Source organism: Molothrus aeneus, chromosome 1, assembly GCF_037042795.1.
Source record: "Molothrus aeneus isolate 106 chromosome 1, BPBGC_Maene_1.0, whole genome shotgun sequence".
Lineage (NCBI taxonomy): Eukaryota > Metazoa > Chordata > Aves > Passeriformes > Icteridae > Molothrus > Molothrus aeneus.
In genome coordinates, this window is record NC_089646.1 from 2,581,857 (window position 1) to 2,606,017 (window position 24,161).

Sequence of the window (24,161 nt, forward strand, 5' to 3'; positions counted from 1 at the left end):
GGAAAATTTAGCCCAGAGGCATGGGAGAGCTCAGACTGACATCTTTTTGTTGCACCTTCTGTTAGGTCTGGACCAGCCCACCCCTGTGTGTTTGCTCCCAGTAAGACAGCTGGCATTTTTTTCACTTGTTTGTGCTGTAATGGTATGTTCCATCCAAAAGAGAGTGACTGAGCCAGGTGGAGCTTTCTGGAGGGAGAGGAGGCAGAGCCTTCCTGGGGGAGCCTTGTGCCTGCCCTGGGAGGGGACTGGAGAGAGCAAGGTGGGGTGGGGACAATGCGAGAGCTTGGCCAGAGGTAAAGAGCTGTGGGATGAGGACAGTGCTGAGGGCGGAGAGGTCAAGGAGGAGGATAAGCAGAGAATCAGGTCTTGAATCTTGTGGTGAAACCTGTGCTTTATCTGTTACTTTATGAGGGAGTTCAGTAATGCTATCTATTGAACAGCTCTGGGTGATCTGCCTGGGCAAAGCCTCTTTCACCTCTCAGGGACTGCTCTGGAGCTGGAGCCACTCACTGTTGGTCATTTGGGGTGGTCTCCTTGTGGTTTTTCCAATCTTTCCCATGAATATTCACATCTTACAGCTTTGAGGTGGTCCTAGTAAGTGATGATAATTACAGTCACTTGGAAAGGACATAAATTAATTCAATGTGGATTTCTGTGCTGACACTAAGAAGAAACCTGAGATTTTCAGTGTCTTTCTCATTAATTCAGGTAACTTCTGTATCTGCCATGATGGTTATGTGACTTTGGTGGAGGTGAAATCCTAAAGGCAAAGGAGAGACCTGTCTGGCTTAAGACTGACCTACTTCAGCAAAAGTTTTAATTTGAATTCCCAGCATATGGGGACAATAAAAGCTATAAAATCTTTTCTCTTGCAAGGCCACATATATTTTATGTTTACCAGCATCTGGCTTTGCTTGGTAGACAAGAAACCTGAGTGACTGCAGTCAAATAAGATTTGCTTTTCTCTCTTTGAAGGCCAAAATGAGTCCTTGGGGTCATCTGTTCTGTGTGACTCAGAGCCTTGGAATTTATTTTCAGGTGCCTGCATGGTGTCTACAATATTTTGACTGGGTGTGGGCTAGTCCTGTTTCAGTCTGGATGGTCCAAAGCGTTTAATATCTGTCGTTTGCTGACTGTGATTATTTTGTTATCTGAAGGGAACATCATTAAAAAACTGCCACGGAAAACTGCTGTCTTCATCAAGGACACAGCCACCTTCTGCGTGGAGCTGGACAACGACTGCCAGAACGTCAGGTGGCTGAAGAACAGAGAGGAAGTGAAACCCAGCGACCGCATCTCCATCACGCGCTCTGGCAAACAGCACACCATGACCATCCGGGAGTGCAAGGTGGAAGATGCTGGGGAGATTGCCTTCCAGGCTGATGAAAGCAGGACTTCCACCCAGTTCACTGTGACCAGTAAGCTCCTCTTTAGTTTGGCCTTGGTGTTGTGTCTTCCCATGGCGCTGTTGTTGTTTTGAGTGACACCGTGGTAGTTTTGGTGTCCAAAATCAGCTGAAGGTTTGATGTCTGCCACAAAAAGGCAACAGCCTCTCTGTGAGTGTTGTGAGATGTTTGGAGGGATCCAAACAGGACTTCCACCCAGTTCACTGTGACCAGTAAGCTCCTCTTTAGTTTGGCCTTGGTGTTGTGTCTTCCCATGGCACCATTGTTGTTTCGAGTGCCACAGTGGTAACTTTGGTGTCCAAAACCAGATGAAGGTTTTATGTCTGCCACAAAAACACAACAGCCTGTGTGTGAGTGTTGTGAGGTGTTTGGAGGGATCTAAACAGAGAGAATATCTGTAGAGTCATGGAGTGGATTGGGTTGGATGGGATCACCTCATTCCACCCCATGCCATGGGCAGGGACACTTTCCATCAAACCAAGATTGTCAGGGCCTTGTCCCGCCTGGCCTTCAAATGGATGCTCCACCCCCAGCTTCCACCACTTCCAGGGGTGGAGCATCCATGGTTTCTCTGGGTGAAAGCAGCGTTGGGCAAAGACCATGGCACAGGCTTATCTTACTTGGCAGAGCAGTAGCAGCAGGTGCAACATCATCAAGACTGAACCTGAAATGAAATTTTGGTGAAGTTGCCTAATTTTATTTGGCATTATTTTGATGGCACTGCATTTCCCAGCTGAAATCTGCTTTATTTAAGACAAAAATACATATGATTTCTGGTTCTATTGCAGTTCTGGATCATATATGAACAAATCACCCGCTCCAGTCACAATGTGGGGAGAGTAATTCTTCTTTTCTCTCACCACTGCAATCAGTCAGTGGCAAAAAGGAATCTTTTATTTAACAGATATGTAACTGTTTGGTTATCTAAACTTGGTTAGGGCATTCTGAAGCCATTGAACTAAAATGAGGAAAAAATGAGGAAAGTGTCACGTTTGGTTTTGTGACAGTTTCTAAGGTATTTGTAAACTTGTACCATTCAAACAAGCACCTATGCAATGGGGACAATAAAGTTCAGTTTGATTTCAGACCCTGCTGTTTAACTTATGAAGAAAGGATTGATTCATGGAATAGAAATTATAAGAAACTGCCTTGCCACAAACAGGTATTGCTGAAGAAAACATTGCATTACCATTTCTGATGGCAAGGTCAAGAGATCCCATTCCAGGGCTTAGTGTTCAGCTTAATGTTACCCTAATGGGACCTTTGACATCTATCTGTGACCAGCAGTTACTGACAGGCTGGTAACTGTGCACCCCAAACCACTTCTGTGTCTATTTCTGTAAGGAAGGAAAAGCATATCGCCTTGAGATTTCCTATTTTTACACTTTGTGCATATCGGATTTACTGCCTGGAGAATCCTCTGTGCTGTGTCCACATCTTTTTCAATTAGCTGGGTGAGATTGGTGGTGGTTCTGATATCTTTTATAATACGCAGGCCATGTTTGTGTATTATTTGTCATCTTGCTTTGTTAATGCAAGATGACAAATAATGCAAATAATGCAAAACCAAGCCCATTTTAAAGATGGGGAAACTGAGGCAGGAAGGAGATCAGTTGTCCCAGAGCTCAGTTTTTAGTTTAGACCCATCAACAGACTCCATCTACAGTCAGGAATTCTTGAGTATGTCCACTGTGTGATTGTTTCACCCCCCTCCCACACCTTCTTTAAGCTGGATTAATTGCTCCTGAGTGTGCTGCTCATGGGATCACAGCTGGAGTCTGGTTGACTGACTTAACCCTGACACCTTTCAGATAGCCAAAATTAAATGAAATTAAGCCTGGGCCATGTCAGTAGAGGTGTAACCAGAGCACATCAGGTAATTCCTCTTGACCATATAAGTGGCAGCACATAGTGAATAATCCTGATGGGACTTGAGCCTTCTCTAAAGGGTTCGAGAGGAATTAAAGGGTGAAAATAAATATTCATTATGCAAATACCTACAGGAATATGTTTGTAGCCTCAGGTAGCATAAAATAGGCACATCTCCTCAATTGTAGGTTCTCATGGTGGGGACACATCTTTGTTGTTTCCTTTTGAAGTTAATTCCCCAGTCCCAGAAGCTGGTTCTGCATAAATTAGTAAAACAAAGATCCCAAACAATATCACTCTTGGGAGATAAAGTTATGGCTTCTGGGGGGGGATAGCACAAAATTCAGGAGCAGGACAGATACCCAGATGAAGGGGCTGCAGGGAGCATCCAAGCCTGTGAAACTAGCCAGGCTCTCCATAACTTTTAAAAGATTTGAACAACCTTTGCTGATGGTTTTACCCATCATCTGAGTGAAAATAACAAACTGAGTGTTAGTCTGCTTTGCCAGGAGCTATGAAGGGCAGAAATGTGGGTCTATATCCAGCACTGAAGATTTAAACCTACAAAATGTTTGTTGAAGACTCTCTGATTGTGATGACAGTTTTAACATTGTGTAGTGTGACGGTGTTCACGGGGTCCAAGGATGAGGGAAGAGACAAGGATCTGACTCCATGTTTCAGAAGGCTGATTTATTATTTTATGATGTAAATTATATTAAAACTATACTAAAAGAATGGAAGAAAGGATTTCATCAGAAGGCTAGCTAAGAATAGAAAAAAAAGGAATGATAACAAAGGCTTGTGTCTGGGACAGAGAGTCCGAGTCACCTCACTGTGATTGGCCATGAATTAGAAACAGCTCTATGAGACCAATCCCAGATGCACCTGTTGCATTCCACAGCAGCAGATAACCATTGCTTACATTTTGTTCCTGAAGCCTCTCAGCTTCTGAGGAGAAAAAATCCTAAGGAAAGGATTTTTCATAAAATATGTCTGTGACAGTGTAGAAATCACATATGTTTAGCTGTGCAATACAAGTATTGGACATCAAAGTTTGAGCTTGATCTGGAATGATAATGATTCTGTGATCTTTGTTTAAAACAGCCTCTAAGCATCTTCCATCCATTCTCTTTCTTTTCCATCTCACATCAATGTTTTATTGAGGTTTATTAAGCAAGATGAACTTTTAGCCCAGTGTAAGCGATTTTGGCTTTTCCCCTCTGATGTAACACACTGCTCTGCTTTGTTTTGTTTCCTTCCCTTGCACAGCTCCCAAAAAACCTCCCACCCAACCCCCAGCTGACCCTGTGGTGAAAAATAAAACAGAAACCTCAGTGACCCTGGCGTGGTCCCCTCCGAGGATGGAGCGGCCCATCCCGGTGGACGGCTACATTGTGGAGCGCAAGAAACTCACCGGCTTCACCTGGGTGAGGTGCCACGAGTCCCACGTGCCCAGCCCCGAGCTCACGGTCAGCAACCTGCCAGAAGAGGCTGACTACCAGTTCAGAGTGTCTGCTGTCAATGCCTACGGACAGAGCCCCTACCTGGAGTTCCCTGGGAGCTTGCACCTCGGTGAGCACGAAACCGGCACTAAACGGGGTGGTCGGACACCTGGGTGCTTTGAAAACATTTCCTGTGGCTTTGAGGATGGAGAAATAGCCCAGCAAATCCTCTTTGCCTTCACTGCTGGTTCTCCTGCTTCGTGCCAACCGCTGACCTTGAGCAAAGGGCAGAAGGAAAAAGCCCAAACCCACCCCAGTGAGGGTGGCTGGGTTTCTGTGGCGGAGCTATGGGTGTGTTCATGTTCCAATACCCCACATCAGGCTGTGGGGGAGGCAGAGCTCCCTGCTCTGGACCTTAAACCTGTAAATGCTTCTTCTGCACCTGCAGTGAAAATAAAAATTGAGATGGCCTTACGGTACAATTTTCAATATATAGATGTGAGATATTGATCTTGCACCTAGAGAATATTTATGGGTGATCATACCATCATGAAAACCAAGTTCTAGCCAGTCTCTTTTTAATCTAAGAGTTTCTAGGAGAAATCCGGGGGTTTTGCTTTATTTCTAGGGTGCCAGAGTGCCTATAGAATCATTGGGTGCAAGGGGATTTCTTCTTCCTTTGAATCACTGCACTAGAAAATATCTGTACAGATATTGAAGACCCACACAAACTTTGATCATGCTGTGTGTTGTGCTTGTGTCATCCTTGTCCCTCAGTGTCTGAACACACCTGAATTGTCCTAGAATATTTAGAACTGACTCATAGGGATATCTAGCAGTCCCTCCATTCAAATCTAAGAGTAATATTGGCTGTTCAATAAACAACACACTTGTAGGGGACTTAGGTGTTTCTGGCCTAGGCCTTTATGCATTTTAAGAATTAAAAAAATATCAGTTAAATATGCCTGTTTTTCTAGACCTGCAAAAACACCACTCCAGAGGTCAATTACCTGCAGCTGAAGGAAACAAATCCTTTAGACCAACCATGCCTTTCTTTCAGTGCATGAGAATTTTATAAAGCTGCATTAATTAATTTTCACGTTTTACCCTGACAATTTGGTTCCTAAGATGAGTTATCCTCCGTGACAGTGTTGTTCTCAGAGGTGTGTGTTGTTCTTCCCTAGAACCCATCCTGGCTGTGAAGAACCCCCTGACAACAGCTGAAGTTGCACCTGGAGGGGATGCCCCGTTCACTGTTGACCTGACCAAGACATGTTCTGGCACTTGGTACCTGAATGGCAAAGTCCTACAGCAAAGTGAGACCTACATCATCAACAGAACCCAAACCACTCACACCCTGGTCATAAAAAATGTCACCAGGAAAGATGATGGGGCAGAAGTGAAATTTGTTGCCAATGACATTGAGACCAGCACCAAGATGAGAGTGAGAGGTATTTATTGTCATTGTAATTTATTGTCATCTATTCTTCTCCCACTCAGGGGGTGGTTGCTGGGAATTGAACATTAAAACTGGGGCAGGAGGCTTTCCCTTGTCTGTGGGAAGCCCCTGAAATTGTGTCATAGGATTGTGTGTCCTGGTAATGACCTCACAGCTCAGAGTGAGCTCATCTGGCCAGCTGGTGCTATCTGAACTAGATTGCTTCACATCAGCTCATGAATTTCTGTCAAATTGATGTCATTCACAACCATCTCTCAGTGCACTCTGTCACCAACTCTGCCACTAATTCACCTTAAAGTTGTAATTTCAGCTCTAGCTTTGACCATTCTCTTTGACTGTAATAATCTTTCAAAAGTAAAAGAGCTTTCATTACTAACAAAGCTTTTCTTGTAGGTTTTTTAGTCCATCATGTGTGGGATATAAAGTTAGTATGCTGGAGCTTGATTTAAGACCAAAGTTTCCTCTATGAAATGACAGTAACATCTGTACCTACCACATTGCAAGGCAAAACATAATCAATTCATAATGAATTATTTATTCTGGAAGGATATGTTTGGCTTGGGAGAAGATCTCTGCAGAATCATGTTTGGAGTATTATTTATCAGTAGAAAAAATGTGTTGGATTTTTTTTCTTAGTAACTCTGACAGTAAAAACAGATCAAGTTTTCTGAACTGAGAAAGAATGCACAGTATTGACATGAGTGTTGTTACAGTCTCACAAACCCTGAGTTCTGCAGCACTTCACTCCAACAAGCTAAAAATGGAGCCCATCTCTCTCTCTACGAGGCCTTTGAAGGCTCAACTGTCCAATTAACAAATGACACCGAAATTATTTTTACTTTTAACCCAATAACCAATGGGTTATTGGGTTAAAAGTCCCCAATGGGGACTTTTTTATCCAATTACACAAAACCACCCAAACCCATGAAGAAGAAGGGGAAGAAGAAGGATCAGCCTCCACCCCAAAATCTCCATCTTGCTTTATATCCATTACTATATTCTAAACCCTTAAACTCTGAGCTTCCCACCCTGTGATCTCACACACTTCTATCCAAACTCCACACCCACAATCCCAGTTCTATCATTCCATTTTGGAAGCTTCTCCAGGGCCTCAGGTCAGTGCAGGGTTCTCTTGGGGGTCAGTGCCTGGCAGCACAGAAATCTGAAATTCTCAGCAGCCAGGGCTCCAACAGAATGCGAGGGCAGGAACAGGATCTAACACCTTCAGAGACCTCACAGTCTACAGCAGCCTGTATCAGGGATAAGTTATCATGAAATAACTCGAGATAACAAAGCCTCTTGTCCTGGCAGGAGCTGCAGTGAGATTCACCAACAAGACCAAAGACGTAGAAAAAGTCTCAGCTCGGCTGAGGGAGGAAGCCAAACTCCAGGCTGAGCTTTCAGACACAGAGGCCACTGTGAAGTGGATGAAAGATGGGAAGGAGCTCAAGGCCAGTGAAAAATACGAGTTCCAAACTGTGGGGAAGAGGCACGTCCTGAAAATCCGCAGCACTGCTGAGGAGGATGCTGGAGTCTATGAGTGTGTCTGTGAAGGGGATAAAATGGTTTATCAGCTCTCAGTGAAAGGTGAGTGACGGCCTGGGCTGCTCTGCACTGATGATGTTCCTGCCCTAAACCAGTGGAGCCATCAAGGACACAAAGGGAGACTGCAGAGGGAATTGGGTAATTGCCCATCAACAACATCCAGCCTTGATAATGTGTCCCACAGCAGAACTGGGGAGCAAATACAGCACCTGGCCAGGTGCTGAGAGCTGTGCTTTCACTCCAGTTGGCATCTTGATATTCCAGGGAATTTGGTGTAATTTGGTGAGGCTGAATGGTAGATAGGGGAAAAGTGCTCTTGAGATGAAGAAATCCAGCCCCAGGGGCAGGACATGACACAGGATCCCATGTCTGTCCCACACTTGCTGTGTGACATCAGACAAGTCACTGAAGAGAGACTTCAGTTCTGATTGTACAAGATCATCTTGGTATTGTGGGATTTGGGGTTTTTTTGTTTGGTTTTTTTTTTTGTTTGTTTGACTTTTTTTAAATTTTATTTATTTTTACTTTTACTATTTGTTTGAAGATTTTTTTGCTAATTTTCTGTCCATACTGTGGTGGATAAGAGAAAAGACCTTTCCAGGGCACATCCTGTTTACAAGGTGTTCAGATGTGTAGAAAAAACAACAAGGTGGCACTTTATTTTGATATTTCTTGAATCAGCACTGTTTTACAGCTGCCCTACTCTTTTGGCTGTCCTTCCTTTCATGGCAGTCTCTACCTCTACCCTGAAACCAACAGCATTAAGCCTCCTTCTTGCAAACCTTCCTGTCTGTGCAAGATTTTATGAGCTAGAGCAAAGCTGTCTCTGCCTTGAAGGGGATCAGGTTTTGCCTAAAACCCCCAGTCTATCCCCAGAGTGCTCCTCACATGGATCATCAGATGTCTGCTGAGGTTCAGAGCACAAAGTCTAACCCATGGCCAGTCCAGCCTGTTGTGAGACTGTCACCAAAAGTGAGGGAAAAACAAAAACTCTCCAACAACATTTTCTGTCTACAACTGGCACCTGCTCTTGATTTTGATTTTTTTTTCCTCTCTTGCTCTGCCTCTTTAGCATCATTTTTCATGCTGACAGTTCTGTCCACATTTACTTGAATTACTTGATGGATGTTTCCATTTGGCTTTCACTGTGGTGTGCCTATCAAATGTGTGATCAATGTTATTATTTAAAATAACATAATGATAATGACATAACAAAACATCATAAAACCATAATAAAAATAGCATAATAATGACATAATAAACTAACAAAAAAACATAATAAAATAATATAATAATGGCATAATAAAACAACATAAAACATAGTAAAAATAACATAATAATGGCATAATAAAACAACGTAAAATATAATAAAATTAGTAATAATAATAATAATAATGTCAGTCTGCACTGACAAGCTGTGATTTAAAGTCTGCTGTTTACAGCTTGATTCCTGGTGAATCACCTTTGGTACCTCCCATCCTTGTGGGATGAGCCTCACAATGCTGTATCAACATTTTACCTTCCATCACCACCACCTTTTATCAGCCACAGGGAATCATCTGAGGAGCAGATCAGCTGTGAGTGGCACGTGGGCATCACGTGGCTGCTGAGGGGCCACTGTGCCAAGCCATGGCCACTGTGTCACTGCCTGGGCCTCCTGCCCAAACCAGCCAGAAATGCACTTGCCATTTGTCACTGCAGTGCCCTGAGCTCGGCTGCCAGGCACCCTCTGACACATGACCTCCCGTGGTGGCAGGGGACATCTGAGACGGCTCCTTCAGGCTGCTCTGGTTGTATTTTGCACTCTGGTTTTCTGGGGAAGGGAAAGGTGAATGAATGAACTCATCTCCCTCTTCTTCCTCCCACAACTTTGAACCTGTGGGACTGAGTTTCAGTAGTGCTGGGGAAAGAATGTCTCAGCAGTGCCCTTCCCTTCCCTTCCCAATATTGGTAGGGTTTGAATTTTTTTGCTTTGAGGCAATTGGTGACTCAATTATTTCATTCCACATTAATATGATGCCAGATTTATTGTTTATTTTCTTTGCCCCAGTTAATTTCCAGGAATAAATTTATATTCATTTTAGTCCTATGAGATATCCATATAGGTTATTAATTTTAGGTAATTTAATTTATCTAGGTTATTTTTTAACCTCTTCTAGAGTAAATTTATTTGTTAGGTGGTTACAATATAATGATTGAATAACCTTCCTGGCTTTACCCCCAGTTTATTTCTTTTCTCACCTCCCTTTAAAATAATATTTTAATAATATCTTTTAATAATATAATAGCTCTGTTTCCTGGGGCTTCTTCTCCCTGACTCAGCCTCTTGTGCCCTCTGTGTACTCTGCTTTTTGGACATGGGATAATCAGGATTATAGTTGGAAATTTGTCTGCTTCTGCTTTGAAATCTAGTGATTAGATCCATAATTAAATAAATAGATTTTGTCTTATGATACATGAATACCAAATGTAGATGTCAATGTACATTTTTACTGCTGTGCACAGAATTCTTTACCAGAGCTGTGTCCCTGTTTTGTTTCAGCACTTGCGAACTTTGTAAACAAAGAGAAAACTGGAGGAGTTGTCAAGGCCATTGCTGGGAAACAGGCTGAGCTTGTGTCTGAGACCTCTGAGGCCAACATCATGGTGAGGTGGTACAAAGATGGGAAGGAGATCACAGCCAGCAAGAAATTCACCGTGGAAGACAAAGGAAAACTGCACAAGCTTGTGGCTTCGGCTGTGACAAAGGAAGATGAAGGAACTTACACGTGCAAAATTGGGGATGACACCCTTACTTTTGATTTAAAAGTCTCAGGTAAGCTTGTACTGCAGGTGTGGGATCAGAGTCTGTGTGGGAAACACAGGATTTTATTTTTTAGACTTGTCCTACTTTACAAACTGACAGAAATTTGGGCCAAGGCTGCGCAACACTTGGAGAGGTTCTGACCCTTGCTCTGAGATCCTGACCCTTGTTGTGATCCTGGTGCAAACCCGGAGTATGGGCAAATAATGTAAAAATGCTGTGCCTTCTTTGAGTCAGCCAAGCTTTTTCCAGGGCTGGAGCACAACCCAAACACAACGCTGGCTGAACAGCTGGCAGCCACATCTGGCCTCTATTCTTTCAGCTCAGCCTGTGCATCACCTTAGGACCACCTCAGTCAGGGGTTCAAAGCCTTGCTGTGAGAGTTTCCTTTGACAAGTTTAATTCCTGATTTGGGGAGTTAAACATCTCCTGCTGTTCCCAAAGGACACTGTGATCTCAGGGATCCCTCCCTGTGGTGCTGTGACTCCGTGTGTCACGTGCCCATCACACAAAGCACGTGGCTGTCAGGCCAAACCCAGAAGAGAAATGCTTGTCACCACTGCATTCCAGCCCAGGATGGAGCCAGAGTATAAAATGACACGAGAACTCATCAGTGAAATTCAATATCTGTGAAATTCAACTGATTCGAGTTGCATGCTTGTGGGAACTTTCATCCTAAATGGGGTTTTCTGCCTTGTGCCTGGAGCCTAATTTTTAACCTGGTCCTAAATTTAAGATTGAAACTCTCCTGAAAGCTTCTCCTGGCATGTCTGCAGTACAATGCAATTCAAGAGAAGTCACAACTGAGTGCCTGTGACCTGTAACAGAATATCCAGGTTGCTTTGGTGCTGTCCATGAGCTAACTAAAGACTCAGCAAAGCTGATTAATTTAGGACAGCACTTGTCTGGAGGGATTGCTGCAGGATTTAGTGAGCTGGAGGGAGTGGTGTTTGCTCAGGTGCTCACTCTGCATCTCACCTGCAGTTCTTTTCTGAGAATCCAACATCATGCAATTTCTCTTGGAGTGTAATTCCCAGTCCCTGACTTATTGAAAAACTGGTCTGAAACCAGGCTATGCCCTAACTGACCCCTCAAAAGGCAATTTCTGCAATCTGATTTATGCTGTCTGATTAGAGCTGTCTGAGATGGGTTTTAGAAGTGTTCTGGTTGTGCTTTTGTCTGAGCATCAGGTACAGAGGATTGCCTGAGCTTGGTATCAACTTTTTGCTGGCCATGGGCAGGTTGGGTGAATCTCACCTGTAACTCCTATCACATGGCTGAGGCAAAGAAAACTGGTGTCTGCTAAATCCTAGAATCACAGAAAGGTTTGGGTTAGGAGCTCAAAGCTCATCCAGTTCCATCCCTGCCAAGTTCTCTGTCTTCACTTGATTGCCTTCAAAGACAGGCAATCTTTGATTTTTACCTTTGCAAAGAGGTAAAATTGCAATTGTTATCACTTTGCAATTGATAAAAATGTTGTGTTGTTGCTGCCTGCATGACAAATACCCTGTGTTTGCCCAGCCTCTGTCTGTGCTGCCAGCAGGGTTTGGGCTGAGGAACCTCCACTGAGCTGTGTGAGCAGTTCTGAGTTCTCTGCGGGGAAGATCAGTTTCAACCAAAAGATTTGAGATTATTGACTCCTATATTCATAGAAATATGGATTGGTCTAGGTTGGAAAGGGCCTTAAAAACCATCTCCTTCCAACCCCCTGCCATGGGCAGGGATGTCTTCCACTAGACTGGGTTGCTCAGAGCTTTTTCCCAACTTGGAGAATATTTTATCAATGAGATTATCCCATATGTGCCCTGGCCTGGAGAAGAATTAGTCCAAGTAAGATTGGTACTGTGAGCAAGGAGCTGCAGGAATGGGCTTAGAAACATTTTAAAAAGGCTCCTCAACACCTCTAACTAGATTTTCTGAGACTTCCCTGGTCTTTTCAAAGCTGTTTATGCCCTCAGACATCAACACATATCCCCCAGAGCTTGCTTGACTTTGGAACCAAGGAGTGGTTAAATGAAGTGTGAGCAACTTGAGGGTGTCTCAGTTTGATTTGAAAGATCCAGGAGGATGTAGGGCAGATGAAGGGGATTTCACTGTAATTGAGAGCAATTATCTGAAGATCAGAGGGGTTTGCACCATCTGTCAGAGAGGCATCAAGAGTGTGTGATAATGGAATAAAGATCAATAACCACTGTATCCTAACTTTGTGCAGATAAACCTGCACCAAGGCACAAACCCTTTTCTCTTTTCCGCTCCAGATGAAGCTGTTACTTTTGTCAACAAGCCCAAAACGACTCCAGAAGTGTCAGTCAGTCCTTCTGAGAGCCTGGAGCTGGTGTGTGAGGTGTCAGCTGCAGGTGGGGCCGTGGTGTGGAGGAAGGATCAGACTGAGGTGAAGCAGGACCAGAGGACAACAATCGTCTGCCAGGGGACACAACGCAAGCTCATCGTCAAGAAGGTGACACAGCAAGACCAAGGCAGCTACACCTGCGAGACAAAGGACGACAGAACAACATTCCAAGTCAAAGTCAGAGGTGAGAAAGTGCCAGGAATTCCAAAGGTAAAGGAGAATTCCATTTTGAGTGGTGTCTTGCGTCCAGAGGATCATCTCACAATCTTCCTGGGGTGAAAGATCTCAACTCAGATCTCAACACAGATCTCAACCATTGTACTCAAATTTTTTTTTTTTTTTTGGCAACTTTCATAATAATGTTTTGTACACATGGTTCTGCATCCATGACTGGTTGTGGCCACAAAAAAAAAAAAATCATAGGAAAGGATGGGAATTCCTTCTCCCCTCACAATCAGCTGGTGTGTCTGCAGAAAAACTCCCTTGGGAAAATAGTGTGAGGCCATAGCAGAGGGATGGAAAAAGGGGAAGGGGAAGGTGTTTGAAGAGCTCTGATTAGATCCCATCCCTTACACATTGGATGGGGCTTGGAGCAATGTGGTCTAGTGGAACCTGCCCATGGCAGGTGGGTGGGATTGTGATGATCTTTAAGGTCACTTCCAACAAACCATTCCATGATTAGATGGAAAACAGTAGAATTATCCCAAATAGGCAAAAAAGAAAGAATAATGGTTCATGGACATGAAGATACAGGTGCTCTTCCCTTCTGAATCACTGGAATCTTGGAGAGACGTAGGGAGAGAAAAAGAGAAGAGGGAGGAGGGTTCAGGCAATGCAGGTTGGTGCTCTAAGTCCTACATTTAAATCTGTCCTAAAACTGTGAGTTTTTAACATTACCCCAGAATTCCCATCAAATTCCCATTCCTATTCACCTCTTAGCAAGACAGAGTTGAAGGTGCTTTCTTGCACTAGTGGCCCATCATGCTATTACCTGTCAGGGCAAGTACAGTGAAATGGGAGGATCTTGATTAAACCCCAGAGACAACAGCTGCAAAACCTGTGTGTGACTGTTGGGCTTTCCTTACAGAGACAGAGGTTGTGTTTACAAACAAGGAGAAGGTGCAGAAAGAGGTGAAGGCTGCACTGTCAGAAAATGCCACGCTGAGCTGCGAGGTGGCCCAGGAGAAAACAGAGGTGAAGTGGTACAAGGATGGGAAACTCATCACCTCCAGCAAGAAGTTCAAGGTGGAGTCGGAGGGCAAATCGCGTCGCCTGGTGGTGGGTGAGGTGGAGAAGAAAGATGCAGGGGAGTACACCTGTGAGGCTGCTGGCCAAAAACTCACCTTCAGGATCAATGTCACAGGTGGGAGATTGTTCATTCTCATCACAGAAAGGTCCCTTAATACCGAAAAATGTACCACACTTTGGGCTCCAATTTCTGTGCAGCCTGAAACTTCTTTGAGTAGGGATGGAGATCAACCCCCCATCCACTGTCACATTGATGCTGACAGCTGGCCATCTTCATCCTTGGGATGAATCCCCCTCAGTGCCCCTTGGTGTTTTCTGGTTTCCCACTAATGGAAAGATTGACAAGTTTCCATTCCATCCCATCCCATCCCATCCCATGCCTTTACAAGGTAAAGGTAAGGTTGTTTCCCCGATATGTAAGAAAAATAAGTCTGGAAGAAGTAGGAAAACAGGACTCCTAAAATGAATAAGGCTTCCATAGGAGTCACAGTGGCAAATGAGATTTGGTGTTTATTTATACATTAATTGATGGAACAAAGCAATGGGTTTCTTGTGGAGATGGGAGGAAGCTGAAATCCTGAGGCATGGGATCATTTTTCTCAGAAATGGCTGATGTGTTGTCCTCAGGCATGACAAAGGCCCACATCCTTCCTGAGCATTAAAAAATACCAGAGATGTGGAAGTTGTCATGTTTTTAATTTGGGTTTGGTCACTTTGGACAGCATCAACTTGTGTTTGATTTTAAAATGACTTTTCCCACTCCACAGAAGCAGAGGATGCATTTATCAACAAGGACAAAGTGAAGAAAGAGGTGAAGGCTGCACTGTCAGAAAATGCCACGCTGAGCTGCGAGGTGGCCCAGGAGAAAACAGAGGTGAAGTGGTACAAGGATGGGAAACTCATCACCTCCAGCAAGAAGTTCAAGGTGGAGTCGGAGGGCAAATCGCGTCGCCTGGTGGTGGGTCAGGTGGAGAAGAAAGATGCAGGGGAGTACACCTGTGAGGCTGCTGGCCAAAAACTCACCTTCAAGATTGATGTCACAGGTGGGAGACAGATTTTGGGTTGCATTTCGTTGGCTTTTCTTTGTATCTATGTGTTTTCCCCCATTTTCTCTGATGCAATATTAGAAGGGCTGTTAAAGTGCTGTCTGAGCTGCTGTTTCAGTGAGGTTGTGTAGGACTGAGCAGATCTGGAGCTGGCCTGTTCATATCCTGATGTCAGCTCCTCACCTCCCTATATCTCCTTCAGCTGAGGAAGTGAACGAGATTTCTCAATATATTCAAATACATTTCTCAATAGCAGGCACTGTCTTCCAAAATCTCTTCCAGTTTTATCACCAGTACTGGTTCTCCTCCTCCTGTTACGGGCATTCTCCCATGAAAAATCACTGTTTTCCTTCCTCTTTTTTTGCAAGTGGTAGGACAAGAGTGCATGCTCTCAAGTTCCACCTGAGGTTTAGGTTTGACATTAGAAAAAATAATTCTTAACCAAAAAAGGGTTGTCAGGCATTGGAGCAGGCTGCTCAGAAAAGTGGTGGAGTCCCCATCCCTGGAAGGGTTTAAAAGCTGTGTGGATGTGGCAGTGCTGGGGGGACAGTTGGACTCTGTGATCTTCCAAGTTTTTTCCAGCCTAAATGATTCTGTGATTTCTTTGGTCTCAGTATATTTTACAAGATATCTGGCGAATTTTATCTCAGGCTCCAGGCAGCTCTGGACACCAGCTACATTCTGAGTGATCATTTCTGAATGTGATGTTAAGAAAGGGTTTGTTTGTTTTAATATTTATAGCACTCCACCATCTTTACAGCCAAATCCCTCTTTTTTAACTTTAAAATTCTTGTCTTGTATGCAGAGGCAATCAGAACAGGGAAGCAATTTTCACCTCTGTTTTCTTATAGCACCAAACAGAGGTTTGACATTTTATCAGCAGTGTAGAGGAACTGCTGTGTTGGGAATTTACTGACTCCACTCTGTGTGGGCTACCCAGGCTGTGAGCTGGGGCATTTTGGCTCTTTTTCATCTCTGTGTAGCTCAGTCTTTGGCTGAGGGAGCTGCCAGTTTCATTGGAGGATAATAAGGAAGGAAGGATAATTAAGTATAGATTTGAGAGGTGTTTTTCAGAGAAAATTCAATATGGATACTGATAGACCATCATAAAAACACAGAGTAATTTCGGTTGGAAAGGACCTTAAAAATCACCTTGTTTCCACCCCTGCCATGGGCAGAGACACCTTCCACCATACCAGGCTGTTCCAAAACCCATCCAACCTGGCCTGGAACACTTCCAGGGATCCAGGGGCAGCCTCAGCTTCTCCAGGTAAAATTTTTATAAACCAAATTCATTGTTTGCTGCTGACACTGGTTCATGCATTACTGCAGAGGCGTAGTCAGAAATCAGAAATTTAGTGCTTTACACACAAACCTCTCTCTCTGAGGGAGCTGTCTGTACCAGAAAGGTTTCCAGCCCTCTTGCCATGGTGGCACAGGGTAGTGTGACCCCTGTGCCACCAGCCTGCCCTAGCTACCGTTGCTGTATTGCTCATGGGAACAGCTGTAACACGACGTGCCAGTCCAGCCCTGGCTGGAAAACGATCCAGTGTGAAAGTCAGGAGGGATTATGCGTACTCAGAGAGGTTGGCTCTCCTGCTGCAGAAATCCTCCTCTTACTGGTTTATCCCAGAGTGCAGCGGATTTCTGGGTCTTAATTTATCCTGGTGCCATTGCACTTGGAAAGCTTTTCAGGCTTGCTGTACTCCAGGGCTCCACTGGTAGCACAAAGCCTTCCTTATTTAAGGACAGGTTGAAGGTTAGATGCTCAGTGTTGGGGTTTGGGATGCCACTGTAATTTTTTGGGTTAATAAAAAAAAAATCAGCTGCTGCACACCTTGGGACTGAGTTGAACATGTAGAAAAACAGCTGATTCTGAAATTGCATTAGATTCAGGGTATGCGGTGAAATCCATATTTTAAATCAGTCAAACTTTCATGTCCTGAAAATATTTTTCCTCATTTCCACTGACCAGTTTCACTTAAGGTTGGAAATGTCATCTTCACGGAATAGTTGTTTAAATTTAAAATAAGTTTCTAAAAGAAATTATTAACTGGTGTAAATCACTTTGGAAGCTGATTAAAAGTTTTAGTCACACTTCCTATCAGTGTAAAAATGGTTTATATGAAAGGTCAAGAATGTAAAGGACAAGTGAGATCAGCCTGGAATATTCCTGCTCTGCTAACCTGACATTTTAAATACAGCCCTCATTGACGCAGACTTGTTTTATAACTTATTTTGAATACACTCTGCATATTCACACTCAGAGTTGTAGATGGGAGTTTAAGTATTAATATTTTTGCAATCAGTTTTAAATGCAAAGCTTGGTGTGTGCTGGAGCCCTTTCAGATGTCAAATTGCTGCTGACATGTACCTTTGAGGAGCTTTGCATCACCCAGCACAGACCATGTGCCTTCTAAATGACAGCAGCATCTCCTCACACCCCTCCTACAGCCAATATAAACAGAGGACCTCAAATTCAGAGCCCCTGAGCTGGACTCCTGCTCTGTGTTGCTCCCTGCAGGGCTCCTCTCTTTCTGTGGACTGTGCAATATTCATAGCAAGGCTGTGATGTGGCCCAGCAGCACATGTGGTGCCACTGTCAGCAGTGGGGGAACTTGACCTGAGCTTACCCCTTCTCCTCACCCTCCCAGGCAGCTGCTGCTGCTCAGAGCAGAGACGTGATGGAGACAGGAGGAAGCCATCCAGGAGGAGCCAAGGATGGCCCCAGGAGGCTGCAGGGGGTGGCTGGGGAGAGGAAGGCAATAGCACAGGGGATGGAAGTGGCTCAGCATCCCTGAGAGCCTCCCAGGTCACAGAGTCACTGAGGCTGGAGAAGCCCTCCCAGACCATCGAGTCCCAGCTGTGCCCAACCTTGTCCCCAGCCCAGAGCACTGAGTGCCGTGTCCAGATGTTCCTTGGACACCTCCAGGGATGGGGACTCCAAACCTCCCTGGGCAGCCCCTTCCAGTGCCTGACCACCCTTTCCATGATGAAATTCCTGCTGATGTCCAACCTGACCCTCCCCTAGCTCAGCTTCAGGCCATTTCCTCTCATCCTGTCTCTCATTCTCTGGGAGCAGAGCCTGACTTCCCCATGGCTGCACCCTCCTGTCAGAAAGCCAGTTTGCTGGAAAATCACAGAGTTTTTAGGAAATAAAAATACGCTTCTGTGGTGTTGTGGGTCCCCAGGACAAGATGAGAGATGAGAATTTGACTCCATGTTCTCAGAAGGCCGATTTATTATTTTATTATATTATATATGTATGATATTATATATGTATGATATATATGATATGATATATATGATATTTATTATATACTAAACCTATACTAAAGAAAGAGAAAGGAGACATCAGAAAGCTAAACAAGAATGAATAATAAAAACCCATGACTGACCAGAGAGTCTGACACAGCTGGACTGGGATTGGTCATTAAGTAAAAACAATTCACATGCTGGGATAAACAATTCTCCGAATCACATTCCAAAGCAGCAAAGCAAAGAGAAGCTGAAGCTTCCCAGCTTCCCAGGACAAAATATCCTGGGGAAGGGATTTTTCATACAATATCATGGTGACATATTTCAAATTTTAAATGCTAGTTTTCTGTGTAATGTTAATCAAGTGCTTTTCTATATTGAGAACTGTGTCTTTGTCCTGTCTTTGGGATTGAGTTACAAGGTATTTTCTGAGCAACACCCAATTTTGATCTAAAATACCTGGTAAAATCTTCTGAATAATGTGATAGTGGAGGTGGCAACTCGCCATTGTGCTGTATTTGGCTCATTGCAAATGTGGGGAGTAGAAATATCATCAAGACACGAGAGAGAATTTTATCTTTATAATCATTCATTTTTATATTAATTGAAAAAATTTACAAATGGTGTGGTTAAGGTGTTCATGAGGATAAGTCAGAGAAGGATGATAATTACATGGACTATATTTTGAGGGTACATTGCTTTATTTATATGATAAATAGAACTGCAAAGCTGGGTTACTTACAAGAGTTTAATGTTGAATTATTTCTGTTAGAAAAGACCTTTAAGATCATCATGCCCAATGGTGAAACCAGCACTGCCAAGTCCAAGATCCTGCAGAGCATCTACACCTCATAGAAGTAAGAACTTCTTGACAAAATACATTTACATCTTATATATTTTCCCTATTTCAGAGGCAGAAGATGCCTTTGTCCACAAGGAGAAGGTGCAGAAAGAGGTGAAGGCTGCACTGTCAGAAAATGCCACGCTGAGCTGCGAGGTGGCCCAGGAGAAAACAGAGGTGAAGTGGTACAAGGATGGGAAACTCATCACCTCCAGCAAGAAGTTCAAGGTGGAGTCGGAGGGCAAATCGCGTCGCCTGGTGGTGGGTCAGGTGGAGAAGAAAGATGCAGGGGAGTACACCTGTGAGGCTGCTGGCCAAAAACTCACCTTCAAGATTGATGTCACAGGTGAGAGAATGTGCTGTATCCCTTTTTTACACCCTGAAAAAATGAAATCCCTGTTATCATCCTGAAAAAATGAAGGAGGGGAAGGTTATATTGCTTGTCAAACTCCATCTCAACAGGCAATGACCGAGCCAGCACTTGACTGATGTTGGTTTACTCATGAATTTGTGTTCATGCTGTTAGATCTGTCTTTGTTTTTTAGAAACTGAGCATGCAGTGGATTTCTGTAGCCCCAAACCCAGGTCAGGGTGAAGATCTCTGGGGAAAATCCCTGAGGATCTTGGAGAGATGCACTGATAGCAAACTGGGAATGCAGAAATTACTGGAGTAATCAAAGGGTGCAGCAAATCTGAGCACAGGCATTCTCTTGTGAAAGCTCCTTTCTGAAATATAGTTTATTATAGAGGAAACATTTATATTATGGCCTCTGTCAACTGGATGGAAATGCCAGAACTGTTCTCAGAAGCAGGAAATGAAGAAACCAGCTCTTTTCACTTTGATATTCAAGACAGCTTTTAATCTTGACATCCTTCAGTTGGATCCCAATGAATTTCAAGCAAATTGAAGAGTTCCTACATTAGATTTATTTTTGACCATGACATGGTGCAAATACAGTTGAGGCTTGCTAATTTTCATTCATTTGAAAAAAATAATTTTTTCACACCTTGAGAACAGTTAGGAAATAAAGATACAGACACAGAATAGGTTCACAAAGTTTGTTTCCCAACACTATCTTTGTTTTGTTGGCAAAGTAAACTACAGATCTTGGGTTGGTTGGACAATTTAATGCTTGTCCTCTTACAGCAAACCTAATTCTGAGAGACCTCATCCACCTTAGTGCTGCTGGATTTTGGGGTATGTTACTTCAGATTTTGAAGAAAGGTAGTGGTGGAAATTAAAGCAATTTTGAGGCTGTGGCTTGGACTACCAGAGAATGACTCCTTCACTGGCACTTGATGTAATTCAAATGTTAAAAATGCAGTAGGTGCTGGCAGCAGAGAATGTGAATGGGAAATTAATTTCAGCACCACAACTGAAAAGGTGATGTGTGCATTGGGGAAGAGATCTGTGAATTTTCAAAATCTGCCCTTGTACCTTCAATTGCAGAGGCAGAAGATGCCTTTGTCCACAAGGAGAAGGTGCAGAAAGAGGTGAAGGCTGCACTGTCAGAAAATGCCACGCTGAGCTGCGAGGTGGCCCAGGAGAAAACAGAGGTGAAGTGGTACAAGGATGGGAAACTCATCACCTCCAGCAAGAAGTTCAAGGTGGAGTCGGAGGGCAAATCGCGTCGCCTGGTGGTGGGTCAGGTGGAGAAGAAAGATGCAGGGGAGTACACCTGTGAGGCTGCTGGCCAAAAACTCACCTTCAAGATTGATGTCCCAGGTAGGAGAAGGTTCTTTGGCCCATCGGTATTATTTCTAGAATCTTTAGGAAAATTAACATTATTTTATAAGTCTTCTTTGTGTTACGCTTCAAATTTTTGGAGTAGATCGTTGTATGGCCTAGGATGGGTACAAATACAAGTTTTCTTCATGTATTCTTTGTAAAACATTTAAAATCCTTAAAACAGGGAGATAAATCCCTGAAAAATTTTGGAAACCACTGGAGGGAAGGGGCTGTAAAAAAGAAGGTACTGATTGTGCATCTCCTCCTTCCCATCTTAGTACAATGAGAGCAAATCTGTGCCACAGCTCGTTCTCAGTGCAGGGTCATGGTGGAGAGCCTGCCCAATGTCCACACTCCTTTTCTTTCCCTTGGAAGTGCTCATTTCAGCCTGAAGGGAGTTTTGGAAGTAGGGCTTGATATATGTTAAGGTATTTAAGGTGTCAAGAAAATGGCAAGTAAGGAAAGAAGGTGTGATGGAGACTCATTCCAGTTTATTTCCTTACTGGGGCCGTAAAGAGGTAGAATAGATTCAGCTTCCCAGCTCCCTCACAGCTTCCCAATCCAATTGCAAGTGGTGTGACTGATGTGTCTTCTGGAGAACAAGGGGATTTCACCATTTGGATGTGAGATGAGCTGAGCTTTTCCCAAGGTTGCACTCAGAACAAATAACAGGGTCCTGGACACGTCATTGCTGGTCTAGCACCTTTCTCACTTCACAAAATGATCTAAGAAGAAGTAGAAACGGCTGCTGAGAATCAAAAAAATAAATTTTATGGGACTATAATGCAACACAGAACAGTTCCTTCCTCTGAAAATTTGAAAGTTTGCAATTAACTTAAACCAAAACACGTCCTGCCTTGACTGGGTCCTGCCAGAGAATGTTCTAATGAACCATAGAGAGATTACTGCTGTAAAAAATACCAAAACAGGCAAAAAAACACCACAAGGTCCTTTGTATGTTCTTCTGTTAGACTTAGATGTGGACTGTCATGTCAGAGGGTTTTTTCCAGTCTTACCTGTAAGCCACAATAATGGGATTGAGCAAAATCATATTTTGGAGTAAATCTGGATTTCTCTCTTTCCAGAGCCAGAAGTTGTGTTTACAAACAAGGAGAAGGTGCAGAAAGAGGTGAAGGCTGCACTGTCAGAAAATGCCACTCTAAGCTGCGAGGTGGCCCAGGAGAAAACAGAGGTGAAGTGGTACAAGGATGGGAAACTCATCACCTCCAGCAAGAAGTTCAAGGTGGAATCGGAGGGCAAATCGCGTCGCCTGGTGGTGGGTCAGGTGGAGAAGAAAGATGCAGGGGAGTACACCTGTGAGGCTGCTGGCCAAAAACTCACCTTCAAGATTGATGTCACAGGTAGGAGAAGATTCTTTGTCAGAATTCAGTAGAGGCCAGTACAGCAATAATTGAAATAACTACTCCGCCATGACTCAGTTGCAATAGTTGGGGTTTGTTGCAGCCTGCGGGGTTCGCCTGATTTTCTGTCCTTGGTTGCCTGGATTTGTAGAAATGGGAATATTTGGCTTTAGCATGTGGTACAAGCTCTGTCTCAGCAGGTTTAATAGTAGTTGTAAATATAATAGAAATAATTAATGTTCAGATCCCTTCCATTCCTGTGATCTCAAAGGGTGATTCTTGTACACTGAACTTCTTGAAAGCAAAGAGCCAGTACAGAATCCCTTCCTTGTTAGTCTTGCAATCCCATTTTAGAAGATTTAGAGGCTGGAATATGTTTTGTCATTTCCAGTATCAGCAGCAGATTTTAAACAGCATTTTTTTTTTTCTTTGGCTGTTGTGTTATTGAGATCTGTTTTTTGAGATGTCTTACTATTCCTGACAGGTGCTAAATGAATGCCCTTTGCTGTGAAATATTCCAAGAAATTGCTTTATTGTCTCTGAGATCTTAAGTAAAAGGAATTTGAGAGCTTATGTCCTCCAATATGCAGAAGAGATGTTCTTTGGGAAAGTTTGAATTAAATATATTTTTACCTACTGACTTGCAGCTGTAGGGTTGATGTCAAGGCTCCTCTTGGTCCTTTCCATTCCTAGGCTCTTAGTTCTTAATTTTCCAAGTGGCAACTCCACCCCACAGAAGGGTAGACACTGCTCAATGATGGCAGTTGGATTTGGCAAGTGACAACCACCTCTCCACAGAAATCTATAAGATTAATCTAATTTTAACCCGTCAACAATTATTTTTTTCCTTTCCTGCATTTAGAGCCCAAACCTGCATTTATAAACCAGGAAAAGGTCCAGAAGGAGGTGAAGGCTGTCCTGACAGAAAGTGCCACCCTCATGTGTGAGGTAGCACAGGACACAACTGAAGTGAAGTGGTACAAGGATGGAAAACTGCTCGTGTCCTCTCGGAAATTCAAAATAGAGACCTTGGGCAAATCCCGGCGCCTGGTGGTGGAGCAGCTGGAGAAGAAGGATGCTGGGGAATACATCTGTGAGGCTGCAGGCCAGAAGATGACCTTCAAACTGGAAGCAACTGGTGAGTGCTCACTTTGTGGTGGGAAGAACCAGTCCCTGTGGCTTAGAGGAAAACTGGGTATTCCTGAGACAGCAGCCTTGATGCAGCCACTGTCTCCCCTGGAAAAACATCAGTGAGCTACATGACAGATTAATTCTTAATCTAGCAGTATAGAGATGGGAAATTTTGACTTTTTTGGGGGGGTCTGGAGATGCTACATAGCTTTTTGCTTGTCTCTTTCACACACCATATCACCCAACCTCTTGCAGTGGTGGGGAGTTGGAAGTAGACGTGGGAAGTTTGCAGAGTAGCAATGGAGCTATGGAGAAAAGAGACTCAGAAATCCTAGTGTGCTGCTTGTGTGTGCCCCATAAATGCCTGGTTTTGTGGCAAAAGGTTGTACAGGTGTTGGAATCCTGGATGCTGAGAATTTTAAGCTTTCTGTGCTTATAGGCACAGACCCACAAGAGAACACTGCATTTGACCTGAGGTCATGGAACAGGCTTCCAAAATTGATTGATAGCACTGGGATCATGGGTGTGTAGTTGGTTAGAAGTGTGTAATATCACAGGCTGGAAAACTTAGAGTTTGGGGTTTTAGAATATAGAAATAAATATGAAGCAAAATGGAGGTTTTGTTCTTCTTTACCTTCTTCTTCTTCATGGGTTTGGGTGATGTTTTGTAATT

The 24,161-nt window shown here is 43.6% G+C and overlaps 1 protein-coding gene across 1 annotated transcript in view; it reads left to right on the forward strand.

The window, feature by feature from the left end:
• Positions 1-24,161, forward strand: part of OBSCN (obscurin, cytoskeletal calmodulin and titin-interacting RhoGEF) — a 177,510-nt gene that overhangs the window by 11,615 nt on the left and 141,734 nt on the right. Inside the window, exons 3-14 of the mRNA XM_066554246.1 lie at positions 1,158-1,418; positions 4,545-4,847; positions 5,902-6,168; positions 7,488-7,763; positions 10,264-10,536; positions 12,783-13,058; positions 13,962-14,237; positions 14,890-15,165; positions 19,338-19,613; positions 20,718-20,993; positions 22,082-22,357; positions 23,220-23,495. Coding sequence (XP_066410343.1) covers positions 1,158-1,418; positions 4,545-4,847; positions 5,902-6,168; positions 7,488-7,763; positions 10,264-10,536; positions 12,783-13,058; positions 13,962-14,237; positions 14,890-15,165; positions 19,338-19,613; positions 20,718-20,993; positions 22,082-22,357; positions 23,220-23,495 — 3,312 coding nt within the window. The remainder of the gene's footprint in view (positions 1-1,157; positions 1,419-4,544; positions 4,848-5,901; positions 6,169-7,487; positions 7,764-10,263; positions 10,537-12,782; positions 13,059-13,961; positions 14,238-14,889; positions 15,166-19,337; positions 19,614-20,717; positions 20,994-22,081; positions 22,358-23,219; positions 23,496-24,161) is intronic.